Genomic DNA, 18,303 nt, shown 5'->3' on the forward strand with positions numbered 1-18,303 from the left:
TGTATAGGATTTCCTAATAGCGCCCCCATGCGCGCTCACGATTCTACGGAAGCCGGCAGACCAGACCAGATGAAAGTGCGCATTCAGCGTCTGCTCTGCCGATAATGCAAGCGTAGAAGAAGAAATGTGCTGTTTACCTGTGCAAAGAAAGAAACAACGAAAGAAAAATGTCTGAGGACTTCAGTGTTGAGGAAGAGCATGAGTTCTTTGCCGAGCTGAATGCGCTGGTTTGGCTTCCGTAGAATCGTGAGCGCGCATGGGGGCGCTATTAGGAAATCCTATACACTACTGTTTAGGCTCTAAAACGTTCTAAATGACTTCGTTTCGAGTAAAATCTGGATGCTACAAACTCAGGACACTTGGATTACATTGGACGAGCAGTATGGAGGAATATTGACACGTTTTTGTGGACTTTTGTGGACCTTTCTGTCTCGGGCGCCATAGACCTCCATTATTTGAATGTCAGCAGACAGCAAGAAGCCTCCCAGATCTCCAGATGCGTTTGAGATATCAAAAAAGTACTCCAGAGTGTTGTTCAGCATGGGGGTGAGTAGAAAATGAAGGCTAATCATGTTTTGGGTGTACTATTCCTTTAAAGGAACCGTTGGCTATCCAGTTATTTATCAGTTAATAAAAAAAAGTAATTGACAAATTAATTGATTTGCAAAATATCAGTGGTTGCAGCCCTACATATATAGTTTATAATATGTCTAGAAAATATTGGGCTTGGTGCCATTGAGTTGCATCATCTCAGTGTTCCTTAGCAACCAGCATCAGTCCACCAGATCAGCTGTGATCCTCAGTCTGTCCTCAAGAGCCATCTTCATCTTTCCTTCAAAGCAGTTTTACTGGTTGAAAACAATCGCGTCAGAATCCTGACGACCGGATTGGTTTAATCAGCTGATTTTAGTTTTATATTGTCTGTCAGCTTCACTCCTAGGAGCAAAACAGTTCTGAAAATTAGTAAAATGTCTTAAAATTAAATGAATTTACCCTTAAATTGAGTAGGAAAATAAGATTATCTGCCAATTGAATTAATATTTTTACCCTTACAATAAGATGATTAGATATTATGCAGCTGAAATAAGAATCTGCAGTTCTATTTTTCTTTTTTACATGTTAGTCGTCTTGTTCCTTTGGCAGTGTGTCTCATTTACCTGCTTAATTAAAGAGAAAATGCACTAAATTTAAGAACAATTGGCTTTCTTAGATTTACATTTTTGTAGTGTGGCAGGACTTCTTTCCACAGCAGAAAGAGGAAAATATCACAGCTTGTTTCATTTAACCAGTCTTCCAAAGATTACTCATAATCCTTGACGTGAGTTCCATTAAACCGCCTCCTCTGTGTTTTATCAACATTTCAGAATCTTCTAAAGCACAGGAGAAATCACAGTAACTAGGAAAAACTGTAACCCAAATGATTTTTGGTTTGAAAGTGATTTAAATACAACAGTTTTCTTTATCATAGTGCTCTCAGTTAATTAGTTTGATCACTTGAAGTTTCTATCTGGTTTGTAAATTCTATTTTTTCTCCTGTCATGACATTTTCTTTGTTTTTCCCTCAGGTATAGTCAACGTGTTGTATCTGTTTTGTGCCGCGTTGACGGAGCACAAAATCCTGTTTCTGTCCAGCAGCTACCAGAGGCTAACGGACGCCTGCCGAGGGCTGCTAGCCATCATGTTCCCGCTCAAATACAGGTGTCCTCTCACTTCCTAAAGCCACTGCTGCATTACATGCTCCCACTATCTACGATCCTGTGTACACTAACATTGAAATGTACAGAGTCAGTAACTTTCTCCCCAGAAGTAGAAAGAGGCTAAAAGCAAAGGGTAAAATATGGGTGGGAGGGAAGGGTAATACTATTCTGATGACATCATAACAGATCATAAGATCATAATAGATTCCCATAAGAGCTTAGGCTCCACTTGTTTTTCAAAAACAACCCCGTCAAACTCAGCTTAAACCTCACATTTCAGTGACGATGTCTGCATTTTTCCAAACCCTTTTAGAAGTTAAAACTACAGCTACTTCTAAAAGTACAGTGTTTCTCTCTAAATATAACAAGTTGCTTCTCCCCTGCGCTATCCTAATGTGGAGTAGATGGGAGTTATTGGAGACGATGAACAAGCATGGCTAGGAAGTAAATGAAGTACAGTATGCTGGTGAACATTCTCAGTCATCCAGGTCATAGTCACTCCAAAAAAAAGTTTAAAAAAAAAACAATCCACTGGACTTAGTTTCCAAGTTTGAAGACTTTTCTCTTCTCCAACATCAAGTTCACCAGGGAGGATGCCAACAGCAACAAGCTACCTTCCATGCACTGTTGGTGAGCGTGGAAGGAGATGGAAACCTCAGCATTGAAGTGTATAGGAAACCCACTCACACTGACCAATATCTATGTTTTGACTTACAACACCCACTGGAACACAATCATCATCTGAACCTTACAACACCGGGCCAAGCATGTCACTACGCCTAAAACAGAAAGGAAAGCAGAAAGAACATCAAAGATGCTCTCCAAACCTCTGGAGACCCAAACTGGGCATTTGTCAGATCAGCAAGGAAATCCCAAAGACGCGCAGCAGAACATAATGGTTGGAAAATTAAAAAACATTGTCATTCCATATGATGCAGGAGTCTTAGAAAAACTCAAGTATTTCCTCCAAACGTAAAATCCCAGAACATTTCAAACCAAACAGGACCCTTAGACAGAGGCTAGTGCATCCTAAGGACCAAACACCCAGACCACATCTGAGCGCAGTGGTGTCTGCAGTTCAGTGCAGTGAGGAATGTTCTGATCTTTATAGTGGAGAAACCGAACAACCTCTCCACAGACGCATGGCCCAACACAGAAGAGCGCCCTCCTCTGGACAAGTCTGCGCTAAATTTATGCCTTATGGACAAAGACATTCTTTGGAGGACAAGAATGTTCATTTTCGACAAAGAAGACAGGTGGTTTGAGAGAGACGTGAAGGAAGCCATTTATGTTAGGAAAGAAAAAACAACTTTAAACGGGGGGGGGGGGACTCAGGTTACAGCTTTCAAAAACCTCCAATTCAGCGATAGAGTTCATTCCTTCCGGCTATCATCGCAGCCCCAACTCCTTTACAGGAGAACAGAAGACCTCGCCTCTTCAGCCAGGCCAACTATTCCCTCTAACTTTCCCTTTCAGAGACATAGACAGGTATGGGGCATTGCAGGCTAACAAAAGAAGCCAAATGACCCCCATTCCTAAGGGGTGGACCTGTTTGTTTATTTCTATTTGCATGTTTTCTAAACAAAAACAAGGTTTTATTGGGCTGCTGGATAAAACCTGGAACTCAACGCTATTTCTGACATTTAGAATTGACAAAAATTCCTGGATGGAAGAGAAACGTCTTCAAACTTGGAATCAAAGTCCCGTGGATTGTTTTTTTTACTTTTTTGGAATGACTATGACCTAAATGATTCTCTATTCTCTATTTGATTCATTTAACCAGTTTTTAATGCTGGATGGGTTTTTTTGGTTGTTTTTTTTCGCTGTATCATACTTACAGTGGTAGAGATGTATTGCAGTTTGAACTTGTGTTTTCTGTTGAGCATTGCTGATAAAAAGACCCCAATGATTCTTTTAAAACAAATCATGGAATTATGATAAATCATTATTCAGCATTGACAGCTGATTTACTTTAATCTCACTTTCTCTAAACAGAATTACACATTTAGATTTCTTAGGGAATAAATATTTAACCTCGTTCACAAAGTTTTACCTCCGTTATGAGGATTTTTCTCCATATCAAGTGGAAGTTTTCATGAAGTTTATGCTTAGAACAATCCTTTTATTTTCAGAATTAACTCTGTTTAAGAAAACTCTTGTATCCGATCATTGTTTTTCCAAATTAAAAGAAAGTGTTGAGGTTTTTTAGGGGTGTTGCTGATGGCAAGAAAAAATTCCAGCCTTTAACCGTCACTCTGCCTGAACATTACAGCTGTTTTTCTTCTCTTCTAGTTTTACCTACGTTCCAATTCTACCTGGGAAGCTCCTGGAGGTCCTGAGCACCCCCACCCCCTTCATTATCGGAGTGAATTCATTCTTCCGTTCAGAGACACAAGAACTGGTGAGTTTTATCACTGAAACCTAAGAGACATGGCTGCTCTAAAGGACACTGAAAGAGTAAAAAACTAAAGTTATGTAGGTGCAGATCAAATTAAATTTTTTTTTTTTATCTGTATTTTTGCTTTAAAAAAAAGTCTGATAATTTTATAAAGTGAAGATCTAAACAACATTTAAACCTGACTTGCATCAGTCTCTTTTCCCAATGCTGATCGCTGATCACCCTACGCTGAAATTTCACTCATCAACATGCTTAATACAAATATCCCAAAGTGGTTCAATCTAAAAAGTGTTAATCTTCGTTGGAACAGACAAAGCTTCTGCATAGTGCAGTAAAACTCTTCTGTAATTCTGAAACCTGTTTTTGGATTTTTGCAGCACGTATAATTCTCTGTATTTGTTCATCCAAACGTCAATCTTTATATGTCCCTTTCAACTCTAGGGAAACATTTGTGTGTTTTTATTTTTGAAGTTTAATCCATTAAGACGACTACATCACACTCTCCAAAGGATATACATCCTAAAGAGCCATTTTTTAATGATCAGCTTCAAAGTTTTTAGAACTTGCTCCTGATTAAACTTTTCCAGCGCTGCAGTTCTCTTTGATTTTAATCTTTAGTTTGAATTGTAGTAAAAAGAGGTTCTTAACATTCTAGAAAGACTGAATCTACACGATGCCTGTGTTTAATGTGTGTCAGCTGACAACTCAGACCAGCTTAACATGAAAATTAGATTAATCTTCTGTCATTATATGGACAGCTTAGGGGACAAACCTAGCTAACAAAAATGTTAACATTTATTTTATTATTGCCATTTTAAATATATAACTACATGTTTAATTGTATATTTCATCATTTAATGGTACATTGAATTATGTACCGTTAAATTATGGTTTATCATTGTTTTTTTTTTACATTTATTTTGTTCTGCATTTCATTATTTATGGTACATTAAATTGTTCACGGGGACATGGGATCCTACACATGTTCACTTTAAGAATTCATTGATAAAATATGTTTATATGAAAGATGTTTGGATGTTAGATTCCTCTTCTCGGTGAGATTTCTCCCGTTTTTCACTGCTATCGTGTTTGGAGGCTGTCGGCTCTGCAGACGTCCTCTCGGCATCTTATATTAGAAATCTGCTAACAGGAAATGCTTTCTTTTTCTTCACTTATTGTCGGCTGTTCAGATTCATCATCTGATGCTGCTCCACCTGTACAGTGATGTAAAAGTGTGTGTGTGTGATTTCAGTTGGACGTGATCATCGCTGACCTTGATGGAGGCACCGTCACCATCCCTGAATGTGTCCACATCTCTCTGCTGCCTGAACCTCTGCTGCAGCAGACCCAGACCGCCCTGTCCATGGTGAGAGCTGCAGTCTGAGCTCGCCTCACAGCCACATCATTTTATAGCACACTAATGACTGGGAGGAAACCTCTGAGATGGTGGTGGGAGGTTTTACCAACAGAGATCACTGACCGTTCTTCCTCGTATGACTTGGCAGAATCTAGTTCAGTTTTACAGCCATCATTTTTTCTTTGAGGCCAATAACCAGTGGAAAAACCAGTTGTGACCAAAAACAAGCGTCTTCCTCTAAAGACTGATGCTGTTCGGGGAAACCGAGCCATTAGGAGGAGGTTTAAGATTAATTACATTTTGTAAATTCTCCAACTGACTAGTGAAACAATTAAGGTTTTTAGTTTTCAGACTTTAATGATTTATACATTTTACCAAACATGATTAAATAGGGATAGTTGACAAGTTTCATTTCAGAGACTTTATTCTAGCAGACCTTGGATCCGAAGCTCAGCCGTCAGCTGATGGTATAAAAAGATGCAAATTATTCCACAGCTTCATGACTCCCAGAGTAATTTCAACTCAGTTTATTTCTATAGCTCCAGTTCACAACATGTCATCTAAAGGCTCTTTACAATTCAACCAGATCATCCAGTCAGATTGATTCAAAGTTTTCTATCAAAGGAAAACCAGCTGATTGCATCGACTCATTGACTCTTCAGCAATCCCTCACACTAAGCATGCTTGTAGCGACAGTGGAGAAGAAAAACTCAGTTTTAACAGGAAGAAACCTCCAGCAGAACCAGGCTCAGTGTGAGCGGCCATCTGCTGAGGCCGACTGGGGATCAAGGAGACAGAAGCAGACATAGAAAAAGAAGCATGGATACAAACAAATCAACTGTAAAAGGTTGCGCCATCCAGGAAACACACAGCCAGGCAGAAGAGCTCTGAGCCAGCTCCCATGTCAGAGGATCAAGAGAGCACATCCAGTCAGTCACACTCAGAGAAACAGAACTACACTGGGAAAACAGGCCAAGCTCCAGCATCTATAAACAAAGGTGTTGATGGCAGCAGCACAGCTGATATTTCTCTCCAGATGAAGCTACTATGAGAAAAAGCAGAGAGAGCAGAACGTTAGAGATTGAACTAACAGATTCTGCAGAGTAGGAGAATAGAGATAGAATGATGAAAAAGGGGTCCCTATGTCCTCCAGCAGTCTAAGCCTATAGCAGCGTAACTATAGAGATAGCTCAGGATAACCTGAGCCACTCAAACTATAAGCTTTATCAAAAGGGAAAGTTTTAAGCCTAGCCTTAAAAGTAGACAGGGTGTCTGCCTCACGGACTAAAACTTAGTAAGGGGACTAAAAACTCCACTGGAGTTTTTCTAAAACTTACAGAATCAGGCTTTTCCTGGACGCTTCCCTTCAAGGTTCAACCTGCAGATTAATATTCTGACAGATGTGTTTTTTTTTTTCAGGACTATGTAAAGATACGATATTTTTTCATAGATATGTTGGCATTCTCTACACATCGTAACTTTAATTTGTTTACATTTCCTTATAATGAATAACTATTGTTTATGAGCTTTGATTTTGCCGTCTCTATATTTTCTCTATTATAAGATTGGATCTTAATCTAAAAGCCTTATCTTTGCAGCTTCTTATCTTTATCTCCTATAAAGCAGCTGCAGCCCATTCTGAGAATCACTCTGCAGCTTCCTTATTCCTCTGATATTACAGAATTCAGACTTTTCTCCTGTTTCCTCTTCTTAGTAAATGTGTGTTTGATAAGAAATATTGAATTAGTCATGAGGCATTGCTTTCACCCTGTGCAGCAACATCCCGTCAGTGGTTAATGTCAGCGTGCTGGAAATGCTGTTAGGTTTTTATGATCTATTGTTTTTGTGTTGACAGAGGGATAACCAGTAGAATATGAAAGAAATGCTTTGGCTTTGATATGCTTACAGCAACAGTTTATTACATAATGGTCAGCCAGCTCAGTTACTCTAGAGTTATATCATCTCAATAAAGGGATGGACTTCTCCTCTTTTATGGTTCTTTGTCTGGAATAACAAAAAGTGGCCGTTTTCTAACAATGAACCCATAAAGGTTTTTATTACCAGAATATAATGTGGCAGGTTCTTATAAAACCAATCATGGCAAATTTTCAGCGGTTTTCCGTCACTCTGCACCTGATGGACTGATGCTTTACTGTATGAACCCCATGTACAGTAGCAGCCAATCAAAATGCCCGTCCCAGTCAAAAGCAGCAATATCCCCTCCAACTTCCAGTCACTGGCCTTCTCACAAAGATTGACACTTAAAGGAAAAGTCCGGTCAGCAAAGAATAATCAATGGATCATTATTTATATCTAAAACTAACTAAGGGTGTGGTGATGTCATGAATACGCTTCTGTTCCACACTTTCCTGTGTTCTTCTCAAGAACATACTTGGCGAGGACACGGTTTCATTTTCACGTTCTTGGGAATTGAGAAACAACCATAGTCTTATTTCCAGTTTTATATTTCCAGGACTTATGTCACAGTTTGGGCCGATTAAAGCCTTTCTGGCACAACGGTTTCTGGGTTTTGGGCCACAGTAAACAAAGAGGGACTTTAAATTTCATAACCAACTATTTCTGTTAGGCTTCATTTGAAGCAATGCTATCTGAAGCGTGTGGGAGGAGACCTGGTCACTGCAACCTGTTTCTCTTACTACAGACAAGAAAGAATGAATGGTTAGTTTAGTTTGAAGCTATAAAGCTGAATGGCCTCTCCATCCTTAAAACAACCTTTCTTTGGGCGATTGATTAGGCTAACTATGAAACGGCATCTCCTCCTGCATGATGTTATTATCTAATATACCAGATAACTACTTAAAACTGGTCTAAAGATGGAAGTTGTTAAAGTAGCAGCAAATGGTGGCCTTCACTCTGCTCCCCAGTCTTTTAAAATGTCTTCCAGGTTTTATTTTATGGGATTATCTGACGTTAAGCTCAGTCCATCATCTTGCTGCAGAATCTGTCCTCTTTTATCTCTTTAACTGGCCTGTGGGTTCAGGATTCATTACCCTCATCCCAGAGCAGTCTCCTGCCGCAGCACGATGCTGCCACCTCCGTGTATCCCAGTAGGGATGACGGTGTGCTGAGTTAACGTCATTGTGTGTTTGTTGTTTTATTTTTTGTTTTGTTTTTTCACAAGCAGAAGTTTGATAGTTTTATGAAATGGTTGCAGGTTTTGGACCCGGAGCTGGAGTTTGCAGATCAGGCGTTTCCCCCACAGTCCCTGCAGCCTTCAGCTCTGAAGATCCAGGTAAGAAATGCTGTTATGAAGACAGAAATAAACTATTTTCTTTGCTCCTACGAGAAAGAGAGTCCCAGAATGAAATTCCACTTTGGACCCTGGACTGTGGCTGTGCTGTTTCAACAGTAATGCTACATTCTGACCCGACGCAGCACGTGCTGCTTCATTTTTAATGCTTTTAATAGTTTAGTTTAGTAGTTCTGACGCGCGGCTGAAGCATTTTTGCTGCTCCCGCTGTGGCATCGAAAACTGTTTCTGATGCGCGTTGGGCAGAGCTACCGTATTTTCACGACTATTAGGCGCACCTAAACGTCTTTTTTTTCCCTCAAAATGTGGGGTGCGCCCTATGGTGCGGTGCGCCCTATCTGCGGACGTTGTTGAGACCACCATGAGTATGTGAGAACGTTAAAGGGGGAAGTGTGGGCGTGGCTTGTGTATAAAAGAACAGGTATGTGCTTTATGCAGAACATTGTTATCTTAACAACCCTGGAAATGGCAAAGAGACACGCCTATGAAGCCCAGTTTAAACTGCAGGCTATCAGCTACGCAGAGAAACATGGAAATCGAGCAGCTGCGAGAGAATTCAATATAAATGAATCAATGGTTCGCAAGTGGAGGAAGCTGGAAAACGAACTCCGACTGGTGAAGAAGACGCAGCTGAGTTTCCGCGGACATAAGCCGAGGTGGCCTGAGTTGGAGGAAAGACTGGAGCGGTGGATCGTGGAGCAAAGAACGAGTGGGGCCAGCGTTTCAACGGTCACTGTTCGACTAAAAGCAGTAAAGCTGGCGGAAGAAATGAAAATTGAAAATTTTCAAGGAGGTCCATCGTGGTGCTTCCGTTTTATGAAACGGTGCAATTTTTCCATCTGGACCAGGACTACAGTTGCTCAGCGACGTCCGGCGGATTATGATGAAAAGCTGGCGAGCTTCCACTCCTTCTGCAACAAACACATCGCTGACAAAGTCATCCAGCCAAGCCACATCACCAACATGGACGAGGTGCCGCTCACTTTCGACATCCCGGTGAATCACACGGAGGAGAAGAAGGGGACCAGCACTGTAGCGATACACACAACGGGGTATGAAAAGGCGTCGTTTACTGTTGGATAATGGACAGAAACTGCCGCCTATGGTGATTTTTAAAAGAAAGACTTTGCCTAAAGAGACTTTTCCAGCTGGAGTCGTTATTAAGGCAAATGAAAAAGGCTGGATGGATGAGGAGATGATGAAAGCGTGGCTGAGGCAGGTGTATGTGAGGAGACCAGGTGGTTTTTTTCACGCATCACCATCTCTGTTAATTTTTGACTCCATGCGTGCCCATCTCACAGCCGATGTGAAAAAAAAGGTCAAAGAAATGGACGCTGTGCTTGCTGTTATTCCGGGAGGTCTGACAAAGGAGCTTCCACCGCTCGACATCGGTGTGAACCGGCCGTTCAAAGTAAGGCTGCGAGCGGCGTGGGAGCGATGGATGACAGACGGAGACCACAGTTTCACTAAAAGTGGAAGGCAGCGCCGGGCAAATTACGCCACCGTTTGCGGATGGATTGTAGATGCTTGGACTAACGTGTCTGCTGGCTCTGTTGTTCGAGCTTTCGCAAAAGCCGGCATTATTTCCAAGGAGCCGCCCGGCACGGAAAGTGACTCTGACAGCAAAGAAGAAGGGGAAACTGGCATGTCTGATTTAGCGCAGCTGTTTAATTCAGAAACAGAGGATGATGACTTTGATGGGTTTGATTAATACTTTGTAATAAATACATGAATAAAGCACAATCATACTCAGTTTTGCTCCCGCTCTATTTTTCTACCTGAAAACTTAATTCAACAGCAGCCTATGGGCCGCGGCGCATCCGGGTTCACCTCGGCAGCTGGCAGGTGTTTTTTCATCTAAATAATCTAAATCTTTTTAAGTGAGAAAGTCCACCTGAAAACTTAATCATTGCAGTCAGTTCATGCAGATTATTATCCTGCCTATATTTTAAGTTAATTTATGCGTCAATAAACTGTATCAGAGGAGTAATCACAGCCCTGTGTCATCAGCGATGTGTCTCTCATGGCCAGCTCCCAGGTTTGAATAATACTTTGTAATAAATACACCTTGCAGCTTTATTTGCTGTGATCAGTGGGAATAAAGTAGTTTTAATATGTTTTTAAGTGGGAAAATCCACCTGAGAGGACATGTACCTGTATATAAAAAACGCGTCCTATAGTCCGATGCGCCTTATGTGTGTGTTAAATACAGAAATGGCACACATAACTGAGACTGCGCCTTTTAGTCCGGTGCGTCTTATGGTTGTGAAAATACGGTACTCTATCCTTTCTTTGCCTGGAACAATGGCAGCCATATTAGCTGTGATCAGCGGGTAAAAAGTAGTTTGAATCTATGTTGAAGTGAGAAAGTCCTCCTGAAAACATGGTCTGTGCAGTTAGTTCATCCAGATTACCATCCTGCCTTCAGAGATTATTTCTCTGTGGGAGCCGCTCAGACCCCCACATACCGGCAGAGCGACAGCCTCTGGCCGGGTTTCCTCTTTGCGGTTTTCTGCTGCTGTCCCCGGCTGCAGTAAGGCCTTTTTTATGTACGTAATCCAAACTGCAGGCAGAATAATAGAATTGAACGTATTCTGCTGACAGGTTTCTACATTTTCAGTTAATTTAGACGTTAATAAACTGTTTCAGAGGAGTGATCATAGCGCTCTGCATCAGCAGTACTGTGTCTGACTCCCTGCCAGCTCCCAGATCAGCTTCTCTCATTGGTTGATGTGGCACAAAAGTTAACTTTTTTCAGCTCCAGGTGCTGCTACTTCTGACACATCAGCTGCTCAAAAGCTCGTGAGGCGCTGCTTCAGCTGCTCAGATGCACTGCGGCACCTTTTTCTGCGCCTTGATGCGTCAACCTTTGACTTTACATGAAAACTAGCTGCTTCTGCTGCTTATGGTCTGAAAGCAATATTATGGTTTGATCAAACAAATAGTTTGTTTCAGTAACTTACTTCCAGAAACATTAGATAGATTCTGCCAAATTGTTTTGCTGTCGCTAACTGCTAGGAGCCGTTACTGCAGTCCGATCTTGTGGTGAAAAAATGTGCTAACAGCTGGAACAACAAACTGAACTTAAATGTATCGTTTTATGACGGGACTGAACTAGTGTGTCATTTCCTGTCAGATCTGTCTGGATGATCAGGTTCCATCACGTGCTAAATGTGTATACTGTAAAGTAATTTCAGAGTGCTCTATAAATAAACGGAACTGTTTGTGTGTTTCAGGATAAGGAAATCCGAGCGGTCTTCCTGTGGCTCTTCGCTCGGCTTTTCCAAGGCTATCGTTGGTGTTTACATATCATCCGAATTCACCCAGAACCTGTAATCCGCTTCCATAAGGTACGGAAACGCTTTGTTTTAAAAAGAGGAAATAAAAGAATGCCTCTGCAAAAAGTGAGTGGGCTTCTGTTGGCAGGCGGCCTTCCTGGGTCAGAGGTCATTGACAGAGGACGACTTCCTCATGAAGGTGTTAGACGGGATGGCGTTCGCTGGCTTTGTGTCGGAGCGCGGCCCTCCTTACAGGGCCACCGATCTCTTTGATGACGTGAGTCTTTCTGCACAAACAGGAAGTTTAAGGCCCTTCAAAATCAATCTGAAACCTGATGTCAGTGATTGGAATCAAAAAATGGATCCATGTCCTAATATATTTAATGCACAAATAAAATGTTACTGTAGAACAATTACAGTTACCTTTTGTATCTATGCTTCTTTTTCTATGTCTGCTTCTTTCTCCTTGAACCCCAGTGGGCCTCAGATGAATGAATAAAGAGGCTAATTAAGAGATACATACATTTATCTCACTGTATATTTAATTCCTACCTAAATTTATTTATTTATTGTATTTTGGGTGCAGTTAATTGTATGCCTATTTATTGAGTATTTATTTATTTCTGTATTTATTTTTAAATATGGTAGAGCTGATCCTACACAATTATTTAGATGTTTTACATAGAAACATTTTTATCAGTGCTCATGCATACATCATTTTGTTCGGATGGTTCTAGTGTTTAGTTTTAGATCAACGTGCATCAAAGTCTTTAAAATGCTAACATTTATTTTTTTTTATGCAGCTTGTTGCCAACCAGGTGGAGCGAATAAGACAAGAAGAGGCCTGTCCACACAAAGTCATGAATCACGTCAAAGAGTTGGCAGAGATACTTTTTAAGAATGTACGTCAGGACGTCTCTGATCTTTCCATGCACAGAGGTTTTCTGTCTTCTCGTTGTATCCATGGGTTTCCCATGAAAGGAATTCATTTTCTCCTCCTCGTCTTCGTGCCGTCCTTTCAGGAGAATCCCTACCCTGCAGTTGCTATGCACAAAGTCCAGAGGCCATCAGAGAAGAGCCAAAACACGAGCCAGAGCCAAGCTCCCTTCCCCGTCCTGGATGATGTGTCGGTACAGCTCTTCATCGATCATGCGATTGCCAAGCTCAAGACCGCCCCTCCTGTCGTCAAGGCAGAGATGAAGAGCATGGTGCCGTCTGGGCCTCCGCTGGGTAAGCTGAACATCACTACTTCCTGGAAAATTCTACAAAATCCAAACACACTTTTCATTTCAGCAGAGAGCAGATAAATGATAGATCTGAGTTTATCATGATGGTGATGATGATGAATGACGGACATTTTCTTCACAGGAGACATTATAGACAGGAACGGGAACGTGATGGCTAACAGCGCTCGCAGGCTGGAGGTGGTCAGGAACTGCATCACCTACATCTTTGACAATAAGATGCTGGAGGCCAAAAAGGTGAGACAGACACTGAGTTAGCAGCACATTTACACTTTAAGCTGATGAAGGTGTTCAAACCATCATATGATTAACGACATGCTTATCTAAACCTCTGGTTATTTCCAGAAGAACCAGAACCAGGTTCTGGTTTCTTCCTGGTCAGAGGGAGTTTTTTTCTCCGCTGTCACTACAAAAATGCTTGGTGTGAGGGATTGCTGATGAGTCACTGGCCGTTTCTCATTATTAACTTGAGCCCGTGTACAACGGCCAGGACTAACGTTGGCCCCCGTGTACAGCGGCCAGGGCTAACGTTGGCCCCCGTGTACAGCGGCCAGGGCTAACGTTGGCCCCCGTGTACAGCGGCCAGGGCTAACGTTGGCCCCCGTGTACAGCGGCCAGGGCTAACGTTGGCCCCCGTGTACAGCGGCCAGGGCTAACGTTGGCCCCCGTGTACAGCGGCCAGGGCTAACGTTGGCCCCCGTGTACAGCGGCCAGGGCTAACGTTGGCCCCCGTGTACAGCGGCCAGGGCTAACGTTGGCCCCCGTGTACAGCGGCCAGGGCTGACGTTGGCCCCCGTGTACAGCGGCCAGGGCTGACGTTGGCCCCCGTGTACAGCGGCCAGGGCTGACGTTGGCCCCCGTGTACAGCGGCCAGGGCTGACGTTGGCCCCCGTGTGCAGCGGCCAGGGCTGACGTTGGCCCCCGTGTACAGCGGCCAGGGCTGACGTTGGCCCCCGTGTACAGCGGCCAGGGCTGACGTTGGCCCCCGTGTACAGCGGCCAGGGCTGACGTTAGCCCCCGTGTGCAGCGGCCAGGGCTGACGTTACTCCGTACTCGCGTTCTAGTGATTAGAGACCCGGCCACTGTGTCGATGCAATAACCTTTTTTCCTTAAATAGAAATTATGATCTGGTTGAATTGTCCCTGTAAAGTGACCTGAGGTGACATGTTATGTCATGTGCATTTGAAATAAACTGAATTGAATTAAATTGGTAACAAGAACCAATTAAAATAACATGAGTTTATGACCCAACAAAATCAGTTTTTATATAGAAATGTGAAGTTGAGGCATATGCAGTCTTGTTCATTAAAAATTCCCTTTAACTTGAAAACAGACTTTGGAGCTCTGAGACAAAGGGAGAGACTCTGATTGGCTGACTGTGTCAGGATGTTAAAGCAGTTCATCATTCATGCCTCTGAAGGCTGCAGTCATCCCTGTCTCCTCTTCAGCTTTTTATTAAGCACATTTTCTTCCACTCAACTTTCCTTTAATATTCCAGGGGTATATAATACAAAGTTACAACAAAAAAGTTTAAAAAACAATCCACGGAGGTTTGAAGACGTTTCTCTTCCCATCCAGGAAGCTTTTTCAATTTAAAATGTCAGAAATAGCGTTGAGTTCAAGGCTCTATAGAGTGGACCAAAAGAAAACCTTGTTTTTGTTTAGACGAAGTTGTTTTTTTTTTACTTTTTTGGAATGACTCTTACCTGGATGAGTGAGAATCTTACCAGCATATCATTTTGGATCAGCTGCAGCTGTCTGAACATTTTAGGAAAACCTATGAAGACTCTGTTGTAGTGATCAATTCTACTAAAAATAAATGCATGGATGAGTTTTTGTAGATCCCGTTTCTACACTAGTCCTTAAATCCTGGAGATGTTCCTTCAGGTGATAAAAGGCTGACTTAGTAACTCTGTTTAGATACGGAGGGAAACAGTCAAACCTCTCTGCAGCTGTGGGGTACCAGTGTTTTTAAAATGCAAATCAGAAATTTAATTTGGACACATTTTTTCATGTTCCCCGGTAAATTATTTTATTTATAAGTTTTAACTTATATTCTCTGCGATGGACCGGCGACCTGTCCAGGGTGGACCCCGCCTCTCGCCCGTAGACAGCTGGAGATAAGCACCAGAATCCCTTGTGACCCCGCTTGGGATTAAGCGTGTCAAGAAAATAATTGGATGGAATTTATATTCTAATTTTAAGCTTTTCAATTCTGTTTATAGATGTTTTTTTGTTTCCTTGACAATCAAAAAAAATTCACCTAATCAGTAAATGCCTAAACCTTGGGTTTGTCTTCTCCCCTGAGAGCTGCTCCTAATCCTAACATTAACGGTCAGCACGTGTGATTTGTGGCTCATTGCATTTTTCATTCTGATTCGCGGAGGAGTTGTGCCATCTGGTGGACAAACCTTAGCATTACAGCGCATGTTGATGTAATGTTAAAGTTAACACCATCTGCTTGAGTACCAAAGCGCCACACCTGCCTCCATGATCGGCAGGTGTGGCGCTGCTCAGAAATGCGCTTCTCGGTCTGATTGTGGTTTCTCTGTGCAGCTGATGCCAGCTGTGCTGCGGGCGTTAAAAGGTTGCACAGCTCGGGTTTGTTTGACCCAGGAGCTGAACCAGCATGTTCTCCAGAACCGGGCTGTGCTGGATGACCAGCAGTTTGACTACATCGTTCGCATGATGAACTGCACTTTACAGGTGAGCAACATGCAACGCTGATCCTGCTGATGCTCTGATCCACTGTTGGTGCCCAGATCAGCAGCTGAGTGGTTTCTCTTCTTCTTCTGTCTGTTTGTAGGACTGTTCCCATATGGATGAACACGGCACAGCAGCCGCTCTGCTCCCTCTGGTCACCGCTTTCTGCAGAGTAAGTTACCAACCAGCGTCTCTACATTCCTCCATCAGACTTTACTGGTTTCCATTCTTGGTGTGAGAGGCGCTCCGGGGACGCTGTAGCTGCTCCTCCTTCTCTGCTCCTTCTAAACGAGCCGTTTTCTCATTGCACAGAAACTGGGTGCAGGCATCACGCAGTTTGCCTACAGTTGTGTCCAAGAACATACGGTGTGGACCAACATGCAGTTCTGGGAGGCCATGTTCTACAGCGATGTTCAGAACCACATTAGAGCTCTGTACATGGAGGCAGATGATGGAGAGCAGCAGAACAACTCGGTGAGAAGCTCCTCCCCCATCTCTACGTCTTTGATGTTCAGCTTCTGGTCACTGATTCCTGCTTTTTCTGCTCTATTGATCCGTCAGCTGGACCAGCAGGATTGGTGTGCTACCGAAAGGGAAGTCAGCGCTTTGGAGCTGGCAGCAGAACAAAACCGGCTGTGGCCGACCCTCAGCAAAGAGATGCAGACAGAGCGCGTGCAGAAAGAAGAGAGCACGGTGTTCAGCCAGGCCATCCATTACGCCAACAGGATGAGCTACCTGCTGCTGCCGCTGGACACCAGCAAGAACCGCCTGCTGAGGAGCGCTGGCCTCGGAGACGTGGAGAGCGTCAGCAACAGCTACGTCACCAACAGGTACCCGACCTCAGGGGATCCCTGAGATTATATTATTAGATTATATTGAAACGTTGTTTCCTCCTGCAGTATCGCAGGCAGCATGGCGGAGAGCTATGACACAGAGAGCGGCTTTGAAGACGCAGAGAGCTCCGACGTGGCCAACTCAGTGGTTCGCTTCATCAACCGCTTTGTAGACAAGGTGTGCAACGAGAGTGGCGTGACCAACGAGCACCTGAAGGCGCTCCACGCCATGATCCCAGGTACAGTCCAGGTCTGGCTGAACTGTCGGGGAACAGCAGCGTGGCGGGGAGCTTGATGTGTGGCCGTGTCTCTGCAGATATCGTTCAGATGCACATCGAGACGCTGGACGCCGTCCACAGGGAGAGTAAGAGGCTGCCTCCCATCCAAAAGGTAAACAATTCCTGCTTCTACCTGCCACTGGAAAAAGGCCATGCAGACCCCCAGCCGGCCCCGCCCACTCCCCTCTCCACCAATCCCTTCAGCTCAGGCCTGCCTTGTCACAGCAGGTACGGATGGAGAGCCGTGGTTCCCAGCATGCCTCAGTGGGGACGGCTCATTCTGAGTGCCTTCATGCTGAAGGGTTCATGCATGTGAGTGTTGGAGGGCAGAGGTCAGACTGGATCATCCAGCTGTGCAGCGTCCTGCTGCGTGCTGCAGCGTCCTGGTGTGTCCTGCAGGGTTCAGAGGTTTTCTGCTCCATCAGAAGTGAAGCAGCTGAAGGTTTTTCAGATAAAACAAGCAGAACTTTGGTTAGTGGCAGTTTGAGAAGATGGAAATCCAAGAGTAGCTCATACAGAAGAATTATAACGGATCATTACTGCGATAAAGGATCTGAACGTTTGCTGATCCATCAGCAGACTGTGATCATGACACCAACCGCTTATCATTGGATCACCTTCTGCTTTAGGTCTGCCGTGTCCCTAATCAGGCCTTACCCTGGATTTAGACTTAGATTAAAGTACAAACAGGTGGATTCTCTTCGGTTTGCAGCTTTGTAATCAGCCTGAATGATGGGAGAGCAGCTGAGCAGGGATCTAATTAGGTCAGGTTCTTGGTCCTCTTGCGGCTTGGTTTTTCTTGCGTGTAAAGTCTGTCATGATTCTGAAAGCATGGTGTTGATTTTTGGAGTGTTTGAATTCCAGAAACAATCCCTCCAGCTTTGTTCTTTGATTTGAGCAGTTTAAGTTGGAATCTAGAACGAACATCCAGCTCTGTTTCATCAGTTTCCCTCATAGGAATAATGGATGCTTTGTCTCCTTTCATCTTCATCTGCAGCCCAAGCTGCTAAGGCCGACTCTGCTGCCCGGTGAGGAGCTGGTGATGGAAGGCATGCGGGTCCACCTCATCCCCGATGGCCGTGAGGAGGCCACGGGGCATATGGGAGGCCCCCCCCTTCTTCCTGCAGAGGGCGCCATCTTTCTCACCACCTACCGGCTAATCTTCAAAGGAACACCGAGTGATGCGTTGGGTGAGGAAACCATGATGATGATCAGAGCCTCTCTGGGGTTTTTATCTGTGTTCT

The 18,303-nt window shown here is 43.5% G+C and overlaps 1 protein-coding gene across 4 annotated transcripts in view; it reads left to right on the forward strand.

Moving 5' to 3' along the window:
• Positions 1 to 18,303, forward strand: part of sbf1 (SET binding factor 1) — an 85,850-nt gene that overhangs the window by 55,627 nt on the left and 11,920 nt on the right. For all 4 annotated transcript variants that reach the window (XM_038267797.1, XM_038267798.1, XM_038267799.1 and 1 more), the window contains 16 exons: positions 1,566 to 1,698; positions 3,990 to 4,098; positions 5,348 to 5,461; positions 8,628 to 8,705; positions 11,960 to 12,073; positions 12,150 to 12,278; positions 12,805 to 12,903; positions 13,024 to 13,231; positions 13,370 to 13,482; positions 15,802 to 15,951; positions 16,052 to 16,120; positions 16,261 to 16,422; positions 16,510 to 16,778; positions 16,848 to 17,020; positions 17,098 to 17,171; positions 18,057 to 18,249. In XM_038267797.1, coding sequence (XP_038123725.1) covers positions 1,566 to 1,698; positions 3,990 to 4,098; positions 5,348 to 5,461; positions 8,628 to 8,705; positions 11,960 to 12,073; positions 12,150 to 12,278; positions 12,805 to 12,903; positions 13,024 to 13,231; positions 13,370 to 13,482; positions 15,802 to 15,951; positions 16,052 to 16,120; positions 16,261 to 16,422; positions 16,510 to 16,778; positions 16,848 to 17,020; positions 17,098 to 17,171; positions 18,057 to 18,249 — 2,187 coding nt within the window. The remainder of the gene's footprint in view (positions 1 to 1,565; positions 1,699 to 3,989; positions 4,099 to 5,347; positions 5,462 to 8,627; positions 8,706 to 11,959; positions 12,074 to 12,149; positions 12,279 to 12,804; positions 12,904 to 13,023; positions 13,232 to 13,369; positions 13,483 to 15,801; positions 15,952 to 16,051; positions 16,121 to 16,260; positions 16,423 to 16,509; positions 16,779 to 16,847; positions 17,021 to 17,097; positions 17,172 to 18,056; positions 18,250 to 18,303) is intronic.

Source organism: Cyprinodon tularosa, unplaced genomic scaffold (assembly GCF_016077235.1).
Source record: "Cyprinodon tularosa strain WSP-4 unplaced genomic scaffold, ASM1607723v1 ctg685, whole genome shotgun sequence".
Classification (NCBI taxonomy): Eukaryota; Metazoa; Chordata; class Actinopteri; order Cyprinodontiformes; family Cyprinodontidae; genus Cyprinodon; species Cyprinodon tularosa.